This window comes from Vanacampus margaritifer, chromosome 15 (assembly GCF_051991255.1).
Source record: "Vanacampus margaritifer isolate UIUO_Vmar chromosome 15, RoL_Vmar_1.0, whole genome shotgun sequence".
NCBI classification, from domain to species: Eukaryota; Metazoa; Chordata; class Actinopteri; order Syngnathiformes; family Syngnathidae; genus Vanacampus; species Vanacampus margaritifer.
In genome coordinates, this window is record NC_135446.1 from 7,293,147 (window position 1) to 7,307,998 (window position 14,852).

General features: G+C 40.8%; 1 protein-coding gene across 2 annotated transcripts in view; it reads right to left on the minus strand.

Annotated features, from left to right (window-relative positions):
- Positions 1 to 287: 287 nt before the first annotated feature.
- pcloa (piccolo presynaptic cytomatrix protein a) overlaps positions 288 to 14,852 on the minus strand; it is a 35,785-nt gene continuing 21,220 nt past the window's right edge. Inside the window, exons 8-26 of one of the 2 annotated variants that reach the window (XM_077543496.1) lie at positions 14,737 to 14,784; positions 14,143 to 14,225; positions 13,983 to 14,058; positions 13,236 to 13,361; positions 10,609 to 10,717; positions 10,459 to 10,523; positions 9,398 to 9,573; positions 9,260 to 9,310; positions 8,437 to 8,567; positions 8,052 to 8,078; positions 7,503 to 7,596; positions 6,847 to 6,918; positions 6,542 to 6,767; positions 4,607 to 4,774; positions 4,122 to 4,263; positions 3,986 to 4,041; positions 3,707 to 3,841; positions 2,614 to 2,759; positions 288 to 2,536 (exon numbers count right to left, since the gene is read on the minus strand). In XM_077543496.1, coding sequence (XP_077399622.1) covers positions 2,393 to 2,536; positions 2,614 to 2,759; positions 3,707 to 3,841; positions 3,986 to 4,041; positions 4,122 to 4,263; positions 4,607 to 4,774; positions 6,542 to 6,767; positions 6,847 to 6,918; positions 7,503 to 7,596; positions 8,052 to 8,078; positions 8,437 to 8,567; positions 9,260 to 9,310; positions 9,398 to 9,573; positions 10,459 to 10,523; positions 10,609 to 10,717; positions 13,236 to 13,361; positions 13,983 to 14,058; positions 14,143 to 14,225; positions 14,737 to 14,784 — 2,075 coding nt within the window. In that variant the 3' untranslated portion in view covers positions 288 to 2,392. The remainder of the gene's footprint in view (positions 2,537 to 2,613; positions 2,760 to 3,706; positions 3,842 to 3,985; positions 4,042 to 4,121; positions 4,264 to 4,606; positions 4,775 to 6,541; positions 6,768 to 6,846; positions 6,919 to 7,502; positions 7,597 to 8,051; positions 8,079 to 8,436; positions 8,568 to 9,259; positions 9,311 to 9,397; positions 9,574 to 10,458; positions 10,524 to 10,608; positions 10,718 to 13,235; positions 13,362 to 13,982; positions 14,059 to 14,142; positions 14,226 to 14,736; positions 14,785 to 14,852) is intronic. The other variant, XM_077543497.1, reaches the window with a different exon arrangement.

The following is a 14,852-nucleotide window of genomic DNA, read 5'->3' on the forward strand; positions in this document are numbered from 1 at the left end:
AACTCTAGCGAACCGTTTTAAACACTGCCAAAATCCTCGGAAAAACCTAAAATTCTCTGGATAGCTTTGACCTTAAACCCTAGCCATAAACCTCTGAGGAACTTATAGTCCTAAACCCTAACACTTTCTAGAATTAAAAACACTATCTCAAATCCAACAAAGTACCTGAAAGCAACTTTACCCTATGAACTTACCCGAAGAACGCCAGCCTGTAAAAGCTAAACCCTGCCACACTATTCCTCGATTGAAACAATATCCCGGCCACAAAATAACAACGCAACAACTCCTCATTTGTACTCATATTTAATATTTAGACATGGGGCGGGCAACAGCCATTTTTTTTACAGCACAATTTGCATAATTTATCAATACCTCCTGTATACAATCACAAAACCATGACAGTATAGATAGATTTTTTTTTCTGTTTACTTACAAGTGGGGGGAGAACTGGACGATCATCATTTTTGAACAGTCAGCATATATTATCAATAAATAACACCCCTGACCCCACCCTCACCCTTGACATTTTGTTCTAAAGCCTTCTCTACACGTCATTCTCTATTTTTTTTTATGTAGTAATAATCATCATTTGGACACAAAAATAGTATGAGCCACCAAGGAAACATGCAACATCCAGTGTGAGCACATTGACGATTCTCCTGCGACTACTCCAGCTGTCCAAGTGTGTGTGTAAATGTGTGTGTGTGTGGTTAGTAAATGCTGTACTGTACATTGACCGAGAGAAAATCAAGTGACCACACACATTTTTTTTTTTTGTCCTTTAAAAGACCTATTGCTCCCCAAGCCTGGTGTATTTTTAAAAAAGACGATGTTCTTACACGCTTAAAGGTGTGTGTTGATATGTCTTAAGACAGACCAAATGACATGCATTGGATTGAAAATAATACTAATACTAATAAAAGACGTACACTCACGGTGACCTTAAAATCAGTAAGTCCCTTTTTGGTCATTGCTGGAAATGAAGCGAGAAATTGCAGGGAGGCGTTTTTATCGGAATTCTCTGTAAACGGGAACAATTCTCTGAGTTGTAAACAAGCACTACATATATACGTATCAAAAAAAGCACACCCCATATATACTGTAAACAAAACAAACCTTCACACAGGGAAGAAATGATCATGTTAAATAGAAAACTTAAGTAAAAATCAAGAACAGAAAATAAATAAATAAATAATCCAAATAAAATACGTCATTTCAGACTATTGTTACTGGAAAATCGAGACCTGATCGATAAATGGTCTTGCAGGGAATAAGTGACACAATTGCCTGTCAATAAATAAATCAGAAGTAAACAGCTAAATTAAAGTTAATGTCATATTTCAGTCTGTCTTTGTTAAATGAAATGAATAAATGATTTCAATGAGAATAAATAATACCATTAAATAGCAATAAATATGCCATAAATAAAAATAGAAATAATATTAAATAAATACAAATATAATTCAATTCTTAAAATTGTGAAATGCTATTAAATGGTAATAAAAGCGTAAATGTAAAAAAGATGAATAATAATATATAAAAAATAAAATTAAAATAAATTAATAAAAATGATATTAAAATGTGTCACTGTTTCATATTTCAATCAATTTGTGCTGGAAAATGGAGATGACAAGGTTGCATAGAAAACAATTTACCACAAAAAAACCTAATAAACAACAACAACAACAATAATCTGTCTGGAATACTATGCGTAATATGTTCGACCGTGGATCAAACAATTAAATCTCATCTTTTTCTTATTTACCGTAAAGTCGCTTTTACATTCGAGAAGGAAAAGTGCACCAAAAAGACACATGACTATAAATTGGGGGCATTGTGTGGGAAAAACTTGAACATCACAATCATCAAGACTTGATTGTCTGTGATAAAAATCATTATATATCTATATCTATTTATACTATATGTTCTCTATATTTCTTCATTCCAGTTAGGACATTTTGTTATGTACAAGGTGTGTGTGGTACACTCCAATACTCCAATTTCATATAAACCAATATTCTTAAAGAAATGATAATAAATAGAACTCTGTTTGTTGACATAAAAGAACGTCCCGAAGTGGAATGCTAGGTAGTGTGTGTTGGATATGATTTCCCTTCTTGCGCACATGACAAAAAACAATAGAGATTTATGCTTCCTTCTAATAGAAAAATAAATAAGAGTCCTCATTGAGTCATTGACAAATGCTTCCAAAGGGGCTAATGAGTATCTCCTGTACATGTGTGTCCCTGTATTTCGTGTGTGGAGTGTTTTGTACCTGCTCGCTTGTGTGGTCCACTTCCTGTTCAGGTTAGAGGCTCATTCCTGCAAGTGAAATCAATCTATTCCCCCCACTGCCCCCCCCCCCTGTGGCTCATCAAATGGCACGTTCCGCCTAGGAGTGGATCTGCGCGGTGCTAGCGAGCAATTTGTGCCAGCTGACAACACGCTTGCGCAAGTCCACCTTGTCCAGCCACACGTAGGCCTCGCCGATCAGCGTCTTCTTCATGAATTTGCCGCCGTTGGACACCAAGAAAAGCTGGGAAGGAAGCGCAGCTATTAAGCGCCGGCGTAGTGATGCTTTTTTGGGGGGAGATGGCGGGCGGCACGGTTCACCTGCAGCGAGTGCCCCGCCGGGTTCATACAGAAGCGGAAAGTCTCGTTGAAGGAGGGCTCGCGGTCGTGGCGGCACACGCGCGTCTTCTTCTTGATGATGCGCTTCTGCGTGGCGATGTTCACCACGTACAGCTTCACGTAGAGGTCTGCACGGGGCAGGATAAAACTTAGTTAATATGGTGATTTTTGTTGTTTTTAATGGCAAAATCAAATGAAAGTACAGCTAATTACATCAGTAAATGAGCCAAAATTATTTTAAATATTTTGTTAAACTATGGATATGAAGATGTAGAATTTTTTTTGGAAGTCTGATTTGATTTATTGTACATATAAATTATTATATTTTTATTAAATATTTTATTGTTTAAAAATGCAAGCATTGTCTGCAATAATAATCATCATCATCATCAACAAGATTGCATACTTTCGGAGCCCCTAAAGCGACATGAAGAAAAAAAGAAAAAAAAAGAAATATGTTTCTCATTAGGAGTCGAGAAAGTTTTCTCGTTTAAATGAGAAACTTTTTTCATCTCGTCTCATTAGAAGGAGAACGTAGTTCATTGTACGCATGCAAGTAAAAATGTTTCTCATCCTGAGAGAAACACATTTCTCTTTTATTCCTCCCATGTCATTTCGGGGTACGTTATTTGAAATAATTTAAAAAGTTCATTAATAAATTAAATTGTGAAATGCAATCTTTAACTTTAGTGGCATTTGTATTCATTTTATTTAAGTGACATTTTATTCTATTTTATTTTTAAGTAATGAATTCATTCATGTTAAAAAAAAAGAGTTTTCACACCTTCACATTTAATTACTTTTATTTAATTGACCATTTTTAGTTCAGAAGAAACAACCCTCCCCACTAACGCAAATACTATAATCATAAGCTATCAATACACCAATTTTATTTTATATTATTATTATTTTGTCTTTTATGTCTGGTGTGTCATTGTAGGTTGCCTTGTATTTTTTTGTGTGGGACCCCCCTCGCAAAGGAAATGTTGCATCGCAAGGGGCTTATCCCACGAAAAAAAAAATTTTCAACAACAATATTTTATTTGACGCAAGTAAGAAATGTAATTAGATTAACCAGGCAGGTGGTCTGCAGACTTGAATTTGTAGGTGATATTACGACACTGCAGAATCTCCAGGACCAGGTGATCTCCCTCCGTCCTCACTTCCTTCTTCAGTGCAATCTTGATCTCACCCATCACCTGCGACTTACCTGCACCGGGAGGACACAGTTCGCAGTCACTTCATGTTATTTATACTATGTATTGATCCTAAACTTGTGGCGTCCATTGACAATGTTAATTACACATTTGATTTTTGACAGCTTCAATTTTAGCACAAATAGTTTTAGTCTCACCATCAGAATCACCTATGGATGATTTCATTCCATCAGTGCCATTTGGAATCTTTCCACTAAAAAAACCCCCAAAAAAAAACTGTTTATTTAATGTCAATTTTGAAAGTACTAAATGCTGAAAAGCAAGGAGACTCACAATCGGGGCACCTGGAAGATGGCGCTGTCCACCTCGTTCATCTCTGCGTCCTCGTCCAGCAAGCTGTAGGCGCTGCCGCTTAGGCCGCTGTCCAGTGAGGCCGCTGTCATGGGGGCTTCACCCGACCTGTAGCTGGCGCGAGCTACGGCACACAGTCACACCGTGAGCACGGAGAACATCCAAGGGGGACAACAACGACACAGGACGGACAGACTGACTGCTCATGAAAAGCGCGGTAATGAAACATGGATGACACACATTATGAAATGCACATGAGACCAATCAGAACATCATTAGTTTTTAGTTTGAGATTTTTGCTGAGTGGTATCCATGGCGACGACACACCGACTCACGAAAAAAAGTGTGCGTCTCGCTGCATGGATCTCAGCCTGTCGTCCTCTCTCGTTCCCTTGCAGGTTAGTAGCATCCTCTCACATGACAGGGAGGGAAGGAAGGTTGGGGTTTTTTTGGGGTTGGGGGCTCACCTCGGGCAACGTGGGGTCTCTCCTCCGATACGGCCTTCCTGAGGGTCAGGTGACGGCCGTCCGCTCTGCTCCCATTGGCCGGCAACGGCAGGGCGGGCAGCCAATCCGATTGGCCTCTCTGAATGGTGAGCACACCAACTACGCTGTGTCTCTGGCGGCCTGGTAGGCCTGGAGGTTGGCGTTGTGGATGGCGTGGGAGGGGAGGGGGCGTTGTTAGTGGGGGGGATAGTGGTCCGACCCCAGGATACAGAGTTTGCGGGTCAAAGTTGAAGATGGGAAGAGGAGGAAGATGGAGATTGAGAGAGAGTCCAATTGTCTGTCAATCACATGCACAGGGGTGTGCGGCTGCCGCAGAAGTGCATTGTGGGTCCCGTAGTTTTACAAATGAATACCAAAAAAAAGGAGAGGACTGCATGCGCAGCATTCAGGAGGAGCCTCGGACATGTTTTTGTGAAAAAGAGATATTAAGGGAGGGAAATCTTTGAGAGTTAGGGTTAGGGTTAGCACATCATTAATTATATGTTTTTAGAAAATCTGATTATGCTGCAGGGTTTTTACAAATTTTGGCCATGTTGTCGCTTGTAGAAAGTTCTGGCGTCCTCTAGTGGCGCATTTCTGGAGGTGACGGTTGTGAGGTGCCAAATTATAACTCAAGTGAAGGTAAAAAGTAAAATCAAATAAAATCAAACTGAAGATAAAAAAAAAGGTTGATGAGTGCGAGGCGGCCATGCTGCGATGGCGTTTATTTGCGTCTTGGTTTACTTGGCTGGAGGCGTTGCGGCGGCGGTTGCTGCTGCTGTGTCGGGCCTGTGTCGCCCATTGTTGTTGTTGTTGTTGTTGCTATGGCAACACCTTGACCGCACCCGGCGTTGCCGTCCTGATGGCGTTGTTGCCATGCGGCGCTTTTGGAGGAACGCGGGCGAGCTTGCGGCACGTGTCCGCGGCTGGGGCTTTGGCTCTGGCTCTCAGACGGGGACGGCTTGGACCTGCTGGGGCTACTGTGACATTTCTCGAGAGGGGGCACCTGCGTGTCTAAAACAATCACATTCACCAAATTAACATTAAAAAATGCTGCCTAAATGGACTGTGGTACGAGACCAGTTTGAAATAACTTTACAGATTTACAATCATTAGATCAGTATTTAGGCTGACTTGTTTGATGCCTAAACGGGCTGTGGTCCAGCACCATTTTGCAGTAATTTAGTTTGAGCTATTTTAGAACTGTATTTGATAGTTCAAAGACTAACTCAGATTCAATTTTAGCATGTTATGTAAAGAAGCCAAGGGGATTAAATTTAGGAGGCCCGAATTATTTGCTGCCCTAAATGGGCAGATACTTTGAAGGATTTAATTGTTTGTTTTGTTTGTCATATTGCAATCAATAGGAGATGCAGTGAATTCGGGCCCGATTTGCTTACTGCCAAAACGAGCAGCAACTTTGAAAGGTTTTATAATTAGTATGCAACTTTGAAAGGTTTTATAATTATTATGAACAAGACCATGCAGCTGTCCTGAAAGAAACAAACCAGAAACACATTGAATTCAGGCCTAACTCGCTGCCTAAACAGGCTGTAGTGCAAGGTATTTTATAAAATAACTTAGAAAGGTTTAGAATTGTTGTCAATAAGTTTACATTTACGTAAGTCCTGAAAGAAACTAAAATGCGACACAAGGGATTCAGACCCACCTTGTCTGCTGCGAGACAATTCTGAAGTAATTTTGACTTTTGTCCATAAGTTTATTATGCTAATGTTAATTAGACAAAACTGTGAAGCTCCCTGACGCTGGCTAAAGCGAGGCCTTGGAGCTGGGTGACTATGGCAACCAAGAAGACAGATCATGGGAAAGCAAAAAGCATGACGCTGAAGCTACGATGGTGGGAGTGCAAACATCAAGCGGGAGGTGTGACCGAGCGGGAACACGCGGTTCTCATACCCTTTGCCGGATCGGGAAAGATGCTGTGACTTCGGCTTTTGATCACCGACGATTTGGGAGAGTCCTGCTCGTGGGCGGATCCAGCGGTTTTAGGAGACGAGGTTTTGGAGGAGCCGTGTCGGCTCTGGTGGGAGCGGCGGTAGTGCTCCCCCTCCGTCTGCGGCCTGAGGGGGAGCCACCGCGGGACGTTGTCCAGTTGGGCCGTGTTGGACAGGTCGATAAGGACCTGGACATCCGTCGGGAGAAAAAGCAAGTGATGAAAAGGAAAAGGAAAAGAGGAAGCGACTGGAGGGATAATGACTTACCTCTCCCAGGAAATCATTGGAGGAACACTTGTCATAATCCCATACGCTCACCTCCAGTGTCTTTTTCCGCAACTGAACGCACATTTTGCGGCCATTTAGAAAATTGACAAACATGATGCTAAATTTAACTATTAACCACAAAAAATCAGTAGCTATAAAATGCCACCTAACATTGCTGCAGTGTAAGCCCCCCCCCTTGCGATTTTATGCCTAGACGGGTTCGATCAAGCCAAATTTTGCTGCAAAAGACGTTTTTTAAAAAAAAAAAAATAATTAAATATGGTGCAGTCAATATATTTTGCAGCACTCAATATATTTTGCAGCATTTAATAGCATGAATTAAGGCTCAACTTGTGTACTCCCTCAACTGGCTAGAGCAAGACCATTTGGAAGAAATTTAGATAGCACTAAAATTCATTTATTTATTCAGATTTAAAGTAACCATTGAGAAGGAAAGTAAATTCAGACCTGACTTGTTTTCTGCCTAAACGGGCAGGTAACAGACAATTTTGAATGAATTTCAGTATACTTAATGTTTGCATAAACACGGTTATGTTATGAAGTCTCAAAGCCAACATTGGGTGAGTTGGGGGCTGTAAATTCAGCCCCATCTTGTTTACTGCCTAAAGAGGCTGGTCAGCAAGATCATTTTCTACCTGCTCCAGGTGGATGTTCTTATAGATGACCGTCTGGTTCCACTCGGGATTAAGGCTCTTGCCAGCGGGCTTGGACCGCCTCTTGTTTTCAGCACTGGTGGAGGGAGGAGAGAAAGGGGAGGGGAGGGGTTGGGTTGGGGGGGGGGGGGGGGGACACCATCCATTTCATTACTTACACTCGAAAAAAAAGAGCATAATGGACCCATGTGACACTAGAGCGGACGGGCGGGGGTGAGAATGGACGGAATGCACATCATTCGGGAACTTGCACAATGTGGCGTGCGTCGATGGCAGGGTCGGAAAAGACATCTTTAAATCCGGTCGGTTGCTAAAAGCTAATGCTAAATGTAGTAATATAGAAACAAGTGTTAGCTCGTTAGCGTGGAAGATTTTTTTTCGGGGGGGGAGAGTGCAGGGTTAGTTTGGTTAGGACAAGGATTACCTATATTTCAGCAAAATGAGCAGGACCACATTTTTAAAAAATATATATATTTTACCTTCACCAAACTGACAACCAAGAAAACACAAATACAAGTGTCAATCACATACCTGGCGTTCTGGACAACCATGACCTGACTGAGTGGGGGTCCAGCATGCATTAAATATAGAGAACATACAAAAAAAAATCAATAGTCAGAGGAAGTGATTTTGTGTCGTGTGGGTTGGGGTCTAGTGTGAGTGTCAAGACGGAGGTGGGGGCATGGCACACTGGCCATTATATTAGGGATACCTGCACCAACGAGATCCAATACAACAAGTCATAATTTTTTCCCTTTGTGGGTGCGTGAGCGTGGAAACAGGGAGCATTACAGTGAAAATGGCACTCGTACCGCAGCGCTATTTATTTGATGCCACTGAGAGCACACAACCCAAAAACAGGAGCGGGGCATTTGCTTTACTTTAGAAGAGTGTATGAAAAAATATTTGGACTCACCCTCGTCCCGGCAAGAGGTACACCTTAACAAAGGGGTCCGAGTAGCCGTTGTTGTCGCGTGGCGCCAGGTTCCGCGCCTGCAGGACGTGCACGATCAAGTTGCCCAGCTGCTTGTCGTAGTGGATTTGAAGCTGCAACAAGACAAAGTATGATTAGTGTGGACGAGGCCTCAAAAATAATGATGGCTGTCATAATTTGCTGCCAAACTGGGCCTGAGCAAGATAAGTCCCTTTTACCTCAATATAGCTACGTTTGTATCATGTTTCTAAATCTTAAAACAATCGCAGTAACCAAAAGGCTTTACAATGAATTCAGGCCCAATTTGTTTGGTGCCTAAACGGGCCAGGGGTCACCAACATGGTTGCTGTTCAAATTTAACAAGGAAACGGTATGTAATTCTGCGAGAACATAATTAACTGCAGCATCCATTCGTCTGTTAGGTTTGTCACCCCCCCACCCCCAACGCAATCGGCGCTTATTGTTTTCGTCTTGCCTAAACAACGCCTAATTGGTCCGATTGGCTGCAAACGTATCAGCGGGAGCGGTACAAGATGTATTCTCCGGAGTTTGTGAACTCACAAATATCGCGAGAATTCATCTTGCTAGCAAGGTTACATCGAACATGCTTGTGGTGTGTACTATATTGTGCTTTTACTGACAAAATAAAGAGAACCACTTTACAACCACATCAGTCAAGCCCCAAAGCCAAACACAAAAAAATCCTGGCACCACGTCCACTAAAGGGGCTGAAGAAAGACAAATTCGAAGGAACTTTGACAGAGATTGTAGTAGCTAGGTCTGAAAGTAACCACACATGACTGACCTGTATGTCACCAGTGATTGGGTGTGACGGGGTCTTGCTTCCATCTGTGGCCTGCAAGGGAAGAAAAGGTGCTAAGAGATGCAGGAAGAGAGAGAACAAAGAAAGCGTGCTCGAACTTGACATGCGAACAGCACTCGCCTTGCCGCTGTGCCGTTTCTTGCTGACCGACGGCGAGCCCGGCTGGGCGGGGCTGGAGGTGGCCGTCAGGCTGGCGGAGGAGGCGGTGGATGACGGGGCCTGCTGCTGGGACACCTTCTGTAGCTCGGCCGCCAGCTGCTTGGGGTCCACGCCCGGAGACCTGGGAGGCCTGTCACCTGAAGGAATTTCAAAGTTAGGTATCTAGATTTCACTGCATTACTGACTTCTAGTGTTAATTTGATCCGCCATTTTTAAATTTAGTCTCAGTTTTAGTCAGTTTGTTATCATAGTTAGTCAACCTCATCCTGTTGTTTTTATTTAGTCCATTTTTAGTCGAAATAAATCTAGCATTTTAGACTTTTTTTTTTTGGTCTAGTTTTAGTCAACAAAAACTGTCAACGTTTTAGTCTAGTTTTAGTCAGGACAATCATTTTACCCCTTTATATTTTTAAATCAGCAGATTATGTTTAACATTTCGGATCTAAAACTATGTCACATAAAATTTTCTCTCATATTTTTGATGGAAAACAACTTGACACACATGATATCAACAAGTGGCTACTATGGCTATGCTATGAGCTAGTAAGTTAGCCAACATTACAGTAGTTTAGATTCAGATTAACATTATTGTTGGAATGTTATAGCTGTTGGATTAATGTTACGTTATAACTAAAATTTACTTTTTTTCTTTTTTTTTTACCTTTGACCGTGAATCCACCTCTTGTCTGTCGCATGTGTTTGTGCATGTTGCACTATGCAGATTTTAGAAGGGGGCGTGTCACTGTTTGTCACATTACAGTGTCAGAGTGACAGATCTCGTTTTTGTTCATGAACTAAAATGTCCATAGATTTTAGTCCATTTTTTATTAAGTAAAGTACACTTTCGTCTCGCCTTTATTAATCGACGAAAATGCATACTGATTTAGTCCCAGTTATGGTTTATTAATGAGGGTTTTAGTCTAGTCTAGTCTAGTTTTAGTCCAGTGAAAAAGTGTATTGACAAAATTATTTTTATTTTGTTTTTGTTGATGAAATTAACCCTCCTGACATCAAAAGCTTACTTTTGCTAGGCTCATGGAAGTCCAGGCGCTCGGAACCTTCGGATTCTGCCAACATGTTGAGATCTCTGATGTAAAGAAAACCAATGCTTGAAACAGCAACAAAAACGACAAAACAAAAACCTTCAATGTGAAATTTGAGGTTGTACTCACAGCCTGACGCACAATTCTGCCTCGCTACACGAGTGGCCGACAAGCCCTTGCACCTCTTCGTAGGTTTTTCCCGTCAGCGGGATGCCGTTCCACTCCAAGACTTGCATTCCTTTTTGGACAAGAGATATAGTTTGGGGACAAGGAATTGTTTTGTTTATTACATAATTCATGTGCGGTTTCACCACATTCTTTTGGGGGGAAATACACACACTGCAAAACCTGGAGAGAAAAAAAGTAAAGAGGAATTAAAATGATCTGCATCAGAAAGTTGAACACAAACAACCAAAACCCACAGCAGCAAAAACACAACCGAGTGCAAAGACACTTGACTCTTGATTGTTGTAGTTGTTCACACAGCAGAGCACGGCAAAGGCGGGCTGTCAAAACTTACATGGCCTGAAACAGCTCATCAGCAGAGTCCTCTGCTTGCGTCGCACTGCATGTATTGCACACAAATTAGCCATCTCCTCACTCGCATTTTTGCCATTTTCGCACCGCTTGAGATGTCCTATTCGCACATTTGGCGACGATAGCAATAACACCACGGCGGTCGCAAATTCAATTAGCAACTTGAATGTGTTTTGTCGAATGAATGAGGACAAAATTATTTGTTATGGTGCAAAATCCCAAGAGTAAACCCAGATGGATGGCTCACTATAGAAGCTTTAAAGTGACCCAAAGTCATTGTCCGCTGCCATATACCAGCGGCCTCAGAAAGGCCATAAAGTCCTGACACACTCCATGCGGACCCGAGGTGACATAAAAAACTGCCGCAAGCAGACGGATGGACGGAAAAGGTGGATGTAGGAGGTGTTAACTGCTCCCGGACTGCCGTTGTATGTATCAAGCGGCAGTTTGGGTCACATGATGGCAGCGGACAGTCATACATCAAGGACCTGTGATCATTCTTTTTATAATAATATTATTATTATTATTGTTGTGTATGTTAAAGGCAGATGGCAACTGTTTTGGGCAGAGGTGAGCAGAATTTGTTCCCAAGTGCCACAATTCAAGTATCATTGTAGATAGGTAAGAAATAAAAACAAAGTTCAATGGTTTATTTTAACAATAAAAATAATGATTCATGTTGTCCATCCTTTTTTGGGGGAGGGGGGGGTTAATGAGCAAGTATTGATAGTAGGTTTCAGTTTATGAGCCAATACCCGACAAAGGTGGCCAATACCAAAACTGCCCTCTTCTGGCCATTTTATGATCAGCAATTAAAAATTGCAAATTAGGAGGACAGAAAAGTGACATTTACTTCATGCAATTTGAAGGAAAATGCAATATGGAATATATAATTCTCTAAAAGTTTTTGGGGAAATTTTATATACCAAAACTACTAGTGGTATCGGTACTTGGTAATGGTATCTGTGACTACTCAAGAGTTGAGTACAGTTTGGTCTATAAAACAAAAATGAACACACCTCATTTTTTTTTTGTAATTAATCTAATCACAGTCTACTAATAATTTTTATAAATCAAATATTTAATTATATATCTAAAACTCTTTATGATGTAAATGAATACATTTGAACAATAAAATTGTTAACTCATATTTTTAATTTCAGCAAATAATTGACCGATTGATTCGGTAAGTTAATAAAGTCAAACCATAACATTGGTCATTTGAGCAATAAGCATTTTTTGTTTTCATTATGTACTGTATGATAAATTACTATGTATTTAATTTGATAAATGAATAAAGAAATACATGCAAACATGAATAAATACTAGGGATATTAGGTGATTTTTTTTTTTATCATAATTGATTGCATTACTTCAATAGTCAACTCACAATAACCGGTAATCGCAAACTTTATATCTGTTCTAAATGTAAAATAAAATGTACAGTATTTTTTTCTCTAAGTTTTGATACCCTTGTAAATATAAAAGTGGGAAAATGTTAGATTAATAGAAATATGGCTGCATCTTTTAGTCATTGATACAGTAATTGAATAATTCATAAAATTTAATATAAATTAAAAAGATGTACTCCACTGTAAATAACAAGTGTGATATTGATTTGTGTAGATGTCATTTATCTGCCACTAGATGGCATAATTGCATTTGTAAGACATTGGTGACAGCTCAGTGCATTTTTCTTTTCTTAATAAGAGCTGTCCAATCTTTAACATGAAGTAACTTGTGAATTTATGCACATTTCTAAACTTGTATAACAAAACTCGACCCCAATCTCCACAAATATATGCATTATTATTAAATTTAATTTTGACGCGGACTTGTCTGCTGTGTTGTGACTGGATTTCTCCCAGTACAGGCTTTCCAAGTAAGGGGCGGTCATTAATCACGCGTTAAAAAAATTTGTGGCATTACAGGAACTTTAAATGTACTCAAAATTAACGCACTAATTTTGACACCCCTAATAAATACATTTTATTTACATTTTATAATATTTTGTTTTGGTCAGGTGACTTTTCTGTCACAACGCAGGGTGGGATCATCTTGCAGACAGACTAAAAATGAGCACAGTTTTGTTGCGTTTCAGCCTCCGTAATAAAAATGGGTCGGGGTATAGAGCAGACCAGAGTTTGTGGCCCACGTCTCATATTTTGCCCAGTCCTGGTTTATTTTCGAGTGAGAATGATGGGACATAAGGCGCTCACCTTCCAGGATCTTCCCTGTTTGTTCCGCGGCTCCACCAGGTAGAACTTTGGAAACATAGGCTCCGATCTCTCCGTTACCACCAGGTACCTCTTTCCCACCGACAACACGGATACCCAGTCCGTTCCCTAGCAAACACGTAAAGATGTCACATACACAAGCACCAAACCTCTGTCCAATGATCCATGTTTTAATTACGTAATGGTGAGTGTGAGGCCCTGCGCCATTTTGAGCACGGCAATAGCTGCCGGGTGTGGAGGGGAGCCAAATGGAAAGGGATGCCAGGAAATGAAATGTCTGCTCCATGCGGCCTGACAAAGGATAATGATGGGTGAAAACGCTTGCCATTTTGTTTAAAAGATGGATCCAAAAAAGGCATGCGGTGCATTTTTCAAACTGATCCCAACCTGGTCCCGGTTTGAGGATCATTCAATCAATAGACTGCAAACAAGGTTCTGAAGGTTATTGCTTGGATCTAAAGAATAGTTGCCTGGAGTTTTGACAATCAAGTAAGAGGCAACTAAGAGGAGCTAGTTAGTTTGGTCATCTTGATCAGAGTAGTTGTTAGGAATCCCGAGGGATGACCAGTATCGTATCAATTTTGTCAGACCAATTTGATCCCAAAAACTTGATAAGCTTGATGGTTGACTATGACTCGAATGAGGTAATTTGACAATTTGCAGGTAGCAAAAAAAGTTCGTATTAGACCTTATTTACAAACAAGTCTTTCATAAGTTGCTGTATTTTACCTGACACACTGCGGTCTTTGGGATCTCTCTTCAGCTTGACCCTGAGGTGAGGGAAGGGGTAGTATTGACCTTTACCCTGTGGCCCACACAAAATAATCACATGAGCTTTCTTTATACAAATTCACAGGTATACAACTGGCTTTTTTGGGGTGTCACCTACCTGTCTCTTGTCGTGTCCATTCTCCGAGCGTACTTCTGTGGGTTTGTCGAACCAGTCGGTCTCCTCTCGTCTCAGGTGGTAGGCTTCAGTGACAAACATGTAGAGGCAGTCTAAGAATGTTTGCCCCACGTGCCACACATATGAGAACTTCCTCAAATAAATGCATGCTATTCATGGGAAGGGAACGACAGCTTGTGAATGGAGCCAGCGTCCATGTTGATTTATTTAGGTTTAATATAGAATTGAATGCAAAGCGATGGGGTTCTTTTTCATTGGTAGTACTAAATGAAGTGGGGTATAGGAATGTAGCTTGACAGTCAGTATGGTTAATTAGGAGTATTAATTAGGAGTATGCGTGTTATTTTTTATCTATGACTGTAAATGTTGGGTATACACCTTTTATTCCGAATATGTTCAAAATCATGTCATTCATGTGACATGACATGTGACGTGTGACATGACATGTGACGTGTGACATGACATATGTTACTTTTTGAAACCTTCCCAACATTTAACCATCATATCATGTGGATGATTGTGCAGTTGATTTGTCGTGTGGGTTAATACGTTATAGTTTATGAACTAATACTCTACCATTGGCTGAATGGTCTCTTTTCAAAGGCATCAGGGACTCACTTAGGGCTGCAATCAAGGCAAACGAGTTTACACAGCAAAATGGCGGGATCCATAGCAAATCTATCATTATGTCC